Here is a 12,742-nt window from a genome sequence, read left to right on the forward strand (position 1 = left end):
ATTATGAGCAGGCAACAAGGTGGCTAACTCAGACATAGATAGTTCTGTTGTATTATGAGCAGGCAACAAGGTGGCTAACTCAGACACAGATAGTTCTGTTGTATTATGAGCAGGCAACAAGGTGGCTAACTCAGACATAGATAGTTCTGTTGTATTATGAGCAGGCAACAAGGTGGCTAACTCAGACATAGATAGTTCTGTTGTATTATAAACAGGCAACAAGGTGGCTAACTCAGACATAGATAGTTCTGTTGTATTATGAGCAGGCAACAAGGTGGCTAACTCAGACACAGATAGTTCTGTTGTATTATGAGCAGGCAACAAGGTGGCTAACTCAGACACAGATAATTCTGTTGTATTATGAGCAGGCAATAAGGTTGCTAACTCAGACAGATAGTTCTGTTGTATTATGAGCAGGCAACAAGGTGGCTAACTCAGACATAGATAGTTCTGTTGTATTATGAGCAGGCAACAAGGTGGCTAACTCAGACATAGATAGTTCTGTTGTATTATGAGCAGGCAACAAGGTGGCTAACTCAGACACAGATAGTTCTGTTGTATTATGAGCAGGCAACAAGGTGGCTAACTCAGACACAGATAGTTCTGTTGTATTATGAGCAGGCAACAAGGTGGCTAACTCAGACACAGATAGTTCTGTTGTATTATGAGCAGGCAACAAGGTGGCTAACTCAGACACAGATAATTATGTTGTATTATGAGCAGGCAATAAGGTTGCTAACTCAGACAGATAGTTCTGTTGTATTATGAGCAGGCAACAAGGTGGCTAACTCAGACATAGATAGTTCTGTTGTATTATGAGCAGGCAACAAGGTGGCTAACTCAGACATAGATAGTTCTGTTGTATTATGAGCAGGCAACAAGGTGGCTAACTCAGACACAGATAGTTCTGTTGTATTATGAGCAGGCAACAAGGTGGCTAACTCAGACACAGATAGTTCTGTTGTATTATGAGCAGGCAACAAGGTGGCTAACTCAGACACAGACAGTTCTGTTGTATTAGGCTCTGCAGCACTGCTGAAAATAAAAAAAATCAGCATCCAACTTTGTCCTCTGTGTATACTCAGGCGAGTGTTCAGCGGCCTTACCTGGAAGAGAGTCGGGGGCACCTGTTTCTTTGCCAAGTGCGTCTGAACGTGGTCGACTGCTTTCTTGGAAAAGGGCTGAGAAACAAGGAGGAAATGAAGAGTCGTGAGAGAAATGCAGCTTTCTCACTTCTGTTTTTCATACAGAGGTGTAAGAAGTAGACATTAAACTGCATCAGGTCTGCTGCGAGGGCCAGTGTGTGAGTGTGTATTGAGTGTGTATTTGTTCTCCTCCTTCTGGTATCAAGTCATACAGACACCAAGTCAGATTGTGTGGCTAGTCTACGTGTCTTGAAGCCATGTATGAGAAAGGACAGCACATACAAACACAACACAGCAGCTTCATATTTACCTTTTTTTTTATTTTTCCCCTTTTTTCTCCTTAATTGTCAATTGTACCCGGCCAATTACCCCACTCTTCTGAGCCACCCCGGTCTCTGCTCCACCCCCTCTGCTGATCCGGGGAGGCTGCAGACTACCATATGCCTCCTCCCATACATGTGGAGTCACCAGCTGCTTCTTTTCACCTGACAGTGAGGAGTTTCACCAGGGGGACGTAGCGCATGGGAGGATCACGCCAGTCCCCGCCAGCTCCCCCTCCCCCTGAACAGGCTCCCCGACCGACCAGAGGAGGTGCTAGTGAAGCGACCAGGACACATCCCTACATCCAGCTTCCCACCCACAGACACGGTAAAGTGTGTCTGTAGGGACGCCTGACCAAGCTGGAGGTAACGCGGGGATTCGAACTGGCGATCCCCACGTTGGTAGACAACGGAACAGACCGCTATGCTACCCGAACATCCTGCATTTTTCTATTAAAGATATTCTCTGAGGGGTGTCCGGGTAGTGTACCAGTCTATTCTGTTGCATACCAACATGGGAATCGCCGGTTCGAATCCCCGTGTTACCTCCAGCTTGGTCGGGGGTCCCTACAGACACAACTGGCCGTGTCTGTGGGTGGGAAGCTGGATGTAGGGATGTGTCCTGGTCGCTTCACTAGCGCCTCCTCTGGTCGGTCGGGGCACCTGTTTGGGGGGGGGGGGACTGGGGGGATCCTCCCATGCGCTACGTCCCCCTGGTGAAACTCCTCACTGTCAGGTGAAAAGAAGCGGCTGGTGACTCCACATGTATGGGAGGAGGCATGTGGTAGTCTGCAGCCCCCCCCCCCGGATCAGCAGAGGGGGTGGAGCAGCGACCGGGATGGCTCGGAAGAGTGGGGTAAATGGCCGGATACAATTGGGGAGAAAAGGGGGGGAGGGGGAGGAAAAAAAAGAAAAAGAAAAGAAGATGTTTTCTGAGTTGTCTGAAGGTGTGTCGACTTTGTGTGCTCGCATGAGAGTGTGTTAACAATGCAAAGTAGAGTTGGTGTTCTTAAGGTTAATCATACATGAGCAACTCTGTGTGTGTGTGTGTGTGTGTGTGATGTAAGTGAAGTGAAACAGGTTTGGCGTGGTTCTTACATGTGAGCAGGACAGGAGCTCTTTCATGATGTAGCCGTCATAAATCTGTCTGCTACGACACAACCGCTCATCTTCAGAGTCCAGCTTCTCATAGTCTTTAATCTGAAACACATACAGGCTCAGTTTACCACGAAGAGCTTCTCATAGTCTTTAATCTGAAACACATACAGGCTCAGTTTACCATGAAGAGCTTCTCATAGTCTTTAAACTGAAACACACATAGGCTCAGTTTACCACGAAGAGCTTCTCATAGTCTTTAATCTGAAACACACATAGACTCAGTTTACCACGAAGAGCTTCTCATAGTCTTTAATCTGAAACACACACAGGCTCAGTTTACCACGAAGAGCTTCTCATAGTCTTTAATCTGAAACACACACAGGCTCAGTTTACCACGAAGAGCTTCTCATAGTCTTTAATCTGAAACACACACAGGCTCAGTTTACCATGAAGAGCTTCTCAGTCTTTAATCTGAAACACACATAGGCTCAGTTTACCATGAAGAGCTTCTCATAGTCTTTAATATGAAACACAGGCTCAGTTTACCACGAAGAGCTTCTCATAGTCTTTAATATGAAACACAGGCTCAGTTTACCATGAAGAGCTTCTCATAGTCTTTAATCTGAAACACACAGGCTCAGTTTACCACGAAGAGCTTCTCATAGTCTTTAATCTGAAACACACACAGGCTCAGTTTACCACGAAGAGCTTCTCATAGTCTTTAATCTGAAACACACACAGGCTCAGTTTACCACGAAGAGCTTCTCATAGTGTTTAATCTGAAACACACACAGGCTCAGTTTACCATGAAGAGCTTCTCAGTCTTTAATCTGAAACACACATAGGCTCAGTTTACCATGAAGAGCTTCTCATAGTCTTTAATCTGAAACACACACAGGCTCAGTTTACCACGAAGAGCTTCTCATAGTCTTTAATCTGAAACACACACAGGCTCAGTTTACCACGAAGAGCTTCTCATAGTCTTTAAACTGAAACACACATAGGCTCAGTTTACCACGAAGAGCTTCTCATAGTCTTTAATCTGAAACACACATAGGCTCAGTTTACCATGAAGAGCTTCTCATAGTCTTTAATCTGAAACACACATAGGCTCAGTTTACCACGAAGAGCTTCTCATAGTCTTTAATCTGAAACACACACAGGCTCAGTTTACCACGAAGAGCTTCTCATAGTCTTTAATCTGAAACACACAGGCTCAGTTTACCACGAAGAGCTTCTCATAGTCTTTAATCTGAAACACACACAGGCTCAGTTTACCACGAAGAGCTTCTCATAGTCTTTAATCTGAAACACACACAGGCTCAGTTTACCACGAAGAGCTTCTCATAGTCTTTAATCTGAAACACACACAGGCTCAGTTTACCACGAAGAGCTTCTCATAGTCTTTAATCTGAAACACACACAGGCTCAGTTTACCACGAAGAGCTTCTCATAGTCTTTAATCTGAAACACACATAGGCTCAGTTTACCACGAAGAGCTTCTCATAGTCTTTAATCTGAAACACACATAGGCTCAGTTTACCACGAAGAACTTCTCATAGTCTTTAATCTGAAACACATATAGGCTCAGTTTACCACGAAGAGCTTCTCATAGTCTTTAATCTGAAACACATATAGGCTCAGTTTACCACGAAGAGCTTCTCATAGTCTTTAATCTGAAACACACATAGGCTCAGTTTACCACGAAGAGCTTCTCATAGTCTTTAATCTGAAACACACATAGGCTCAGTTTACCACGAAGAGCTTCTCATAGTCTTTAATCTGAAACACACATAGGCTCAGTTTACCACGAAGAGCTTCTCATAGTCTTTAATCTGAAACACACAGGCTCAGTTTACCACGAAGAGCTTCTCATAGTCTTTAATCTGAAACACACATAGGCTCAGTTTACCACGAAGAGCTTCTCATAGTCTTTAATCTGAAACACACAGGCTCAGTTTACCATGAAGAGCTTCTCATAGTCTTTAATCTGAGACACACATAGACTCAGTTTACCACGAAGAGCTTCTCATAGTCTTTAATATGAAACACAGGCTCAGTTTACCACGAAGAGCTTCTCATAGTCTTTAATCTGAAACACACATAGGCTCAGTTTACCACGAAGAGCTTCTCATAGTCTTTAATCTGAAACACACATAGGCTCAGTTTACCACGAAGAGCTTCTCATAGTCTTTAATCTGAAACACACAGGCTCAGTTTACCACGAAGAGCTTCTCATAGTCTTTAATCTGAAACACACAGGCTCAGTTTACCACGAAGAGCTTCTCATAGTCTTTAATCTGAAACACACAGGCTCAGTTTACCACGAAGAGCTTCTCATAGTCTTTAATCTGAAACACACAGGCTCAGTTTACCATGATGAATTTCTCATAGTCCTTAATCTGAAAGACACAGGCTGTTTACCATGAAGAACTTCTCATAGTCCTTAATCTGAAACACACATAGGCTCAGTTTACCACGAAGAGCTTCTCATAGTCTTTAATCTGAGACACACATAGGCTCAGTTTACCACGAAGAGCTTCTCATAGTCTTTAATCTGAAACACACAGGCTCAGTTTACCACGAAGAGCTTCTCATAGTCTTTAATCTGAAACACACAGGCTCAGTTTACCACGAAGAGCTTCTCATAGTCTTTAATCTGAAACACACAGGCTCAGTTTACCATGAAGAGCTCCTCATAGTCCTTAATCTGAAACACACAGGCTCAGGATACCATGATGAATTTCTCATAGTCCTTAATCTGAAACGCACACAGGCTCATTTTACCACGAAGAGCTTCTCATAGTCCTTAATCTGAAACACACACAGGCTCAGTTTACCACAAAGAGCTCCTCATAGTCCTTAATCTGAAACGCACACAGGCTCAGTTTACCATGAAGAGCTTCTCATAGTCCTTAATCTGAAACACACATAGGCTCAGTTTACCACAAACAGCTTCTCATAGTCCTTAATCTGAAACCCACACAGGCTCAGTTTACCACGAAGAGCTTCTCATAGTCCTTAATCTGAAACACACACAGGCTCAGTTTACCACAAAGAGCTCCTCATAGTCCTTAATCTGAAACGCACACAGGCTCAGTTTACCATGAAGAGCTTCTCATAGTCCTTAATCTGAAACACACACAAACTCAGTTTACCATGATATTCTCGTAGTCCTTAATCTGAAACACACACAGGCTCAGTTTAGCATGAAGAGCTCCTCATAGTCCTTAATCTGAAACGCACACGGGCTCAGTTTACCATGAAGAGCCTCTCATAGTCCTTAATCTGAAACACACACAGGCTCAGTTTCCCATGAAGAGCCTCTCATAGTCCTTAATCTGAAACACACACAGGCTCAGTTTAGCATGAAGAGCTTCTCATAATCCTTAATCTGAAACGCACACGGGCTCAGTTTACCATGAAGAGCCTCTCATAGTCCTTAATCTGAAACACACACAGGCTCAGTTTACCATGAAGAGCCTCTCATAGTCCTTAATCTGAAACACACACAGGCTCAGTTTACCACGAAGAGCCTCTCATAGTCCTTAATCTGAAACACACACAGGCTCAGTTTACCATGATATTCTCGTAGCCCTTAATCTGAAACACACACAGGCTCAGTTTACCATGAAGAGCTCCTCATAGTCCTTAATCTGAAACACACAGGCTCAGGATACCATGATGAATTTCTCATAGTCCTTAATCTGAAAGACACAGGCTCAGTTTACCACGAAGAGCTTCTCATAGTCCTTAATCTGAAACACACACAGGCTCAGTTTACCACAAAGAGCTCCTCATAGTCCTTAATCTGAAACGCACACAGGCTCAGTTTACCATGAAGAGCTTCTCATAGTCCTTAATCTGAAACACACACAAACTCAGTTTACCATGATCTTCTCGTAGTCCTTAATCTGAAACCCACACAGGCTCAGTTTACCACAAAGAGCTCCTCATAGTCCTTAATCTGAAACGCACACAGGCTCAGTTTACCATGAAGAGCTTCTCATAGTCCTTAATCTGAAACACACACAAACTCAGTTTACCATGATCTTCTCGTAGTCCTTAATCTGAAACCCACACAGGCTCAGTTTAGCATGAAGAGCTTCTCATAATCCTTAATCTGAAACGCACACGGGCTCAGTTTACCATGAAGAGCCTCTCATAGTCCTTAATCTGAAACACACACAGGCTCAGTTTACCATGAAGAGCCTCTCATAGTCCTTAATCTGAAACACACACAGGCTCAGTTTACCACGAAGAGCCTCTCATAGTCCTTAATCTGAAACACACACAGGCTCAGTTTACCATGAAGAGCCTCTCATAGTCCTTAACCTCAAAGGCACACAGGCTCAGTTTACCATGAAGAGCTTCTCATAGTCCTTAATCTGAAACACACACAGACTCAGTTTACCACGAAGCACGAAGAGCTTCTCATAGTCTTTAATCTGAAACACACAGGCTCAGTTTACCACGAAGAGCTTCTCATTGTCCTTAATCTGAAACGCACACAGGCTCAGTTTACCATGAAGAGCTTCTCATAGTCCTTAATCTGAAACGCACACAGGCTCAGTTTACCATGAAGCAAAGGGAGAAAACACACATCTTCCAAGTAGAGTTGAGACCAGTAGAGTTTAAACCAGTAGAGTTGGGACCGACTGGATCCAGTCTTGGCATGGGGTGCCGATACCAATGTAATTTCACTCATCAGATATCGGACTGACGTTGCTGATCCAGATTCCATTGTTTGATGTTTTTATGAATTATTATTTTATGAATTATGAATATGTAGTAGTAGATGAGTTATAAATATGTAATAATGCAGTTTTAAGCCCCTAGCCAGAATGTTATATGTCAGCTCAGGTAGCATGAAGTGTTCTGAGTGTGGGGAAGTTGGACACAAGCAGGGATGTTACCATCATAAGATTTTAGCTGATGATTAATAGTCATACAAATAATTGCGATTAACAATTGAATTGTTTTTTCCTGATCATTGTATGCCACTATTACAGGACAAGCCTAATCACAGTTTAATAATACACCTTAAGAAGAAGAGCTATTTATTGGCATTGAACACTGGAACATATATATTTATATTTATATATATAAAAATGTTACAAATTTGTGGTATTAGTGGCTTTGATTGTCACGTCGTTGCTACAAATGGCCTCCTCCATGTGCCCAGAGCGGTGCTGTGCTGTTTGGCCTTGCAACTAAAGCCACGATGTTAAGGTCAACACATGATCATCGAAATGCGGTCATCAAATATTAGAAATTCAGCGCCTTGACTTAAACAGTTGGTGGCGCTAATTCTGTATGAGCCATTAAACCATAGCAGAAGAAGAGGGCGCAGTGACATGACGACATTAAAAGAGCACCAGTCAAATGTCAAATGGTGGAAACGACAGGGGAACAATTTCATCCAGCTGTTTCTATACAGCTGGATGGAAACAATTCTAGCGTTTATGCAAAATGACTTCAGGCAGCTCAAGTCATCATGATCAGCCGATTATGTCATAATCCAGTCCAGTTCACTACATAATATAACGATTTATAAACATTTTAAAAAGTGAATCAACATAATCACAAAACTTGTGTAGTGAAAGTGAACAGTAAAGTGCCCATCTTGGGAGAGAGATCCTCCTCTGTTGCTCTCCCTGAGGTTTCTCCATATTTCTTCTCCCTGCTTAACTTTTTTTTTTAGTTTTTTTTAGGGAGTTGTCCCTTATCCGATGTGAGGGTCTAAGGACAGGATGTTGTATAGCTGTAAAGCCTCTTGAGGCTAAAACTGACTTGAATTAATAATTGTGACTGGACCAGACACAAGCGCTTCCCTAGACCGCATAGCGAGCAGGAAGTGGAGGATGCGGAAGCTGCTGACCAAACGACTAAATGAGTAGACTCACTAGCCCTTGGCTAACGGGTCGGACCCTTTAATCAACTGGTTAATGTAGTCGCCCATGGTGCGGGAGACCCGGGTTTGCGTCCTGGCTGTGGCGGTTCCCGGCTGCCCCCTGAATTCGCTACATTGGCTGAAGCAGGGTGGGTAATGAGGCCAACAGTTGCATGCAAACAAGTGAAACGCCACAAAATGTAAACCTGGAGTCTCCTAAACTACATAGTAATCCGGAGAAGGATTAAATCACCACAGATGATGTAGTTACTGTATCGGAGGGACCCAGTGTGTGGGTGGAGGTAGCGGTGCTGCTGCGTGCCTAACCTCCCCCTGCAGCTGCTGCAACCGAGCCTGTGCAGCAGGTGCAGAGTAACGGGGTGGAGGCGGTGGTGGACCCACCTCTCACCGAGAGCCAGGAGAAGGAGGATGACAACGCTATTATCTGCCTTTTCCTGGCTCTTGGTGACAACAAGTGACAGGACAGGTCAAGTGAAGAACCCCTTGTACAATCTCCCATCAGTTCATCCAGGTTAGTGGCTGTTGCAGCTAGAAAAGCGCTATAAAAATGCAACTTGATTGACGATTGATTGATTGATTGTCACAATTTGATTTAAATGATGCTTGGAGAATAAAAAATTCAAACACCAGACAGTAGATATGGGTAAAGGGTTCAGGGAACAGGGTCAGAGCTGCCAGGCTAGACAGGGTGTATATCACCACACACCTTAACATCAGGTTAGCCAGGAGCAACATACACCGACCAGTCTAAACATTAAAACCACCTGCCTAATATTGTGTAGGTCCCCCTCATGCCACCAAAACAGCCCCTGACCCATCGAGGCATGGACTCCACAAGACCTCTGAAGATGTCCTCGGGTATTTGGCACCAAGACATAAGCAGCAGATCCTTTAAGTCCTCTAAGTTGTGAGGTGGGGACTCCATGGATCGAACTTGTTTTTACAGCACATCCCAAAGAGATGCTTGATTGTTATGTTCCTCAAACCATTCCTAGTGTGGCAGGGCACTCTATCCAGCAGAAAGAGGCCACTGCCATCAGGGAATACCATTCGCTTGAAGGGGGGTACCTGGTCTGCAACGATGTTTAGGTAGCTGGTACGTGTCAAACTAACATCCATAATGATGCCAGGAACCAAGGTTTGCCAACACAACATTGCCCACAGCATCACACTGGCTTGTCGTCTTCCCACAGTGCATCCTGGTGCCATCTTTTCCCCAGGTAAACGGCGCACACATACACAGCTATCCACAGATCTAAAAGAAAACAGGATTCATCGGACCAGGCGATCTCCTTCCACTGCTCCATGGCCCAGTTCTGACGCTCATGTGCCCATTGTAGGTACCGTCGACAGTGGACAGGGCTCATCAGGGGCACCCTGACTGGTCTGGGGCTATACAGCCCCATACACAGCACGCTGTGATGCACTGAGTTCTGACACCTGTCTGTCATAGCCAGCACTAACTTTTTCAGCAGTCTGAGCTACAGTAGCTCTTCTGTGTGATGGGACCAGGCGGGCTAGCCTTCACTCCCCGCTCTCTTAGTGGTTTTAATGTTTTGGCTGATTGGGGTTTTTCCAGTTAGTTTTACAGATCACCACTTAGCAAATGTTGTTTTATGCCTTTCATCCAAAAAAATCTGTCAGGCATTTTAATGTGAAATGAATAAAGGATTGGTCTCTTTGTAAAAAAAAAAAAAAAGAAAAAGAAAGAAAGAAAGAAGAAAAAAAAAGAAAAAAGAGAAGAATTATTTTGGGTAATTTGAAGAGAAAAAAACTGTTTGACTCTTTAAGTCAATTAACTCATTAAAGGAGTTGCCAGAGCCGTTTGTACTCCTGCACCTGTTTGTATGTGAAGCCTACTTAAACTACAGCTCAAATAAATTGCTCTGAAATAAATTTAAAGCATTTTGTCTATTCTTTGCTCTTTTAATAAGAAATAATGTGTGGTTTACTACAACCTCATGTAACCTTACACACAATACCAACAACAATGAGTAATAACAATGAAAATAATAACAATAGCAACAAAAACAACAACAATAATAATATTCAAGTCAAAAAAGCTCTGGTGTCAGCAGACATCCCAATTCAGGTATCGGTATCAGGACTGAAAGAAAGTGGATTAGTGCATCTCTACTTCCAAGGACAGCTAAATGTGAATAAACAGGATTAGAGCCTAATCTCTCAGCCATCACATGGCGCCCTGCAGCCAAACACACTCGCTGGACATCACATGACCTGCAGCCCAACACACTCACTGGACATCACATGGCGCCCTGCAGCCCAACACACTCACAGGACATGGCATGCTTACCTCTTCATAGAACTTCAGCTGTGGCACGGCTTCATCAATCTCATTCATGCAGAAGTCCTTAAAGAGTAGAAAGCCTGGACAACAAGAAGCAAGAACAACTGTAACACAACAGATACTAAACATCCAGATTTTCACACACTCAGTTCTAAACAACAGTATAAACAAAACATGTGTGCAAAATCTGTTCCCTTGTCCTGTATTATATCCTATAAAGAATTTACAGTGAAATATTAGAGATGCAAAAGGAATCAGTGTGCAGTTCAGTCTTAGTGTTACTACACATCCACTAAAATAACTATTTAAAACATGTAGATATATACACAACATGAAGGCGAGACTTTTACATCTAATGGATTAGACTTAATAAAGGATTAAGGTTGACCTCTTCTTTTTTTGGGGAGGGGGGGATTTTTTCCTCCTTTTTCTCCCCAATTGTACCCAGCCAACTACCCGACTCTTCCGAGCCGTCCTGGTCGCTGCTCCATCCCCTCTGCCGATCCAGGGAGGGCTGCAGACTACCACATGTCTCCTCCGATACATGTGGAGTCACCAGCCGCTTCTTTTCACCTGACAGTGAGGAGTTACACCAGGGGGACGTAGCATGTGGGAGGATCGCGCTATTCCCCCCAGTTCCCCCTCCCCCCTGAACAGGCGCTCCGAGCGACCAGGACACATATCCACATCCGGCTTCCCAACTGCAGACATGGCCAATTGCGTCTGTAGGGACCAAGCCGAAGGTAACACAGGGATTCGAACCAGCGATCCCCGTGTTGGTAGGCAACGGAATATGATACCAGGACGCCTATTGCAGATATTTTAAGATGAATTTGCCCCTGCTCTCTTACAACAGATCAAAATCTCACAATGACATTCAGGTAGATAACATCCACTGAAGCACATCAGTCTGGAAAAGAACATAAAAGCAGCTCGCATCTATGGAAGATTACTTTCAATGATGACATTTATGTGTGTGTGTAGTTTTAGAAGAGGACAAATGAGAGTAACACTGGGCCTGCAATTAACCAGTCTGGACTGGACAGCATCACCAACTGCATGGCAGTGGGCTGGTTTTCATATTATGATCATTGCAAATTCGATAGCTTGGTGGTTCACAAACATACATCACAAAGAGAAAATTACAGAATTACACACACACAAAAAAAAAATACACAGAGCAAATAGTGTGGTTGCAATGCATATTCAGCTATGTCTATTAGCTCACTGGTGGCAATAGCCTTTGGAGAATCATGGCAAAATACAGATGCCCAAAAAAAGTTCACCACCATCGTACGACAGCTACACGATGGCATGCTAGCCAGAGTCCAAGACAACGGCGTTGCATCTGAGCCGTTCCCTGTCTCTAACGGAGTAAAGCAAGGCTGTGTCCTTGCCCCAACCCTGTTCAGCCTTATGTTCTCAGCCATGCTGTCAGATGCCTTCAGAGAGGGGGACACTGGCATTGCTGTCAATTACCATTTTGATGGCTCTCTCTTCAACCTTCAGCGGCTTAAAGCAAAAACCTTAGTTAAAAAAGCAACCATCAACGATCTTCTGTTTGCCGATGACTGCGCCCTCAACGATGCATCCGAAGCCAACATGCAACAACGTATCAATAAGTTCTCAGAGGCTTGCAACAACTTCGGCCTCACCATCAACATAAAAAAGACTGAAGTACTTCATCAGCCAGCTCCAGGCAAGCCATACAATGTACCCAACATCACCATAAATGGGCATCGATTAAATGCGTCTGACAAATTCACTTACCTGGGCAGCTCTCTCTCCAGATATGTCACCACTGATGAAGAGATGATCGCATGACTTGCTAAAGCAAGTACAGCTTTTGGCAGACTCCACAAGAATATGTGGAATAGGAGAGGCATCACCCAGGAGACAAAAATTAAAGTGTATAGGGCCATAGTTCTCACCACACTGCTTTACGGCTGCGACACAT

At 43.8% G+C, this 12,742-nt stretch overlaps 1 protein-coding gene across 1 annotated transcript in view; it reads right to left on the reverse strand.

The window, feature by feature from the left end:
* The window catches only part of grk3 (G protein-coupled receptor kinase 3), a 160,212-nt gene that overhangs the window by 44,836 nt on the left and 102,634 nt on the right, over window positions 1-12,742 (reverse strand). Inside the window, exons 3-5 of the mRNA XM_056290885.1 lie at window positions 10,792-10,865; window positions 2,564-2,665; window positions 1,107-1,181 (exon numbers count right to left, since the gene is read on the reverse strand). Of these exons, the coding sequence (XP_056146860.1) occupies window positions 1,107-1,181; window positions 2,564-2,665; window positions 10,792-10,865 (251 nt within the window). The remainder of the gene's footprint in view (window positions 1-1,106; window positions 1,182-2,563; window positions 2,666-10,791; window positions 10,866-12,742) is intronic.

The sequence above is a fragment of the Lampris incognitus genome, chromosome 12 (genome assembly GCF_029633865.1).
Source record: "Lampris incognitus isolate fLamInc1 chromosome 12, fLamInc1.hap2, whole genome shotgun sequence".
Classification (NCBI taxonomy): domain Eukaryota; kingdom Metazoa; phylum Chordata; class Actinopteri; order Lampriformes; family Lampridae; genus Lampris; species Lampris incognitus.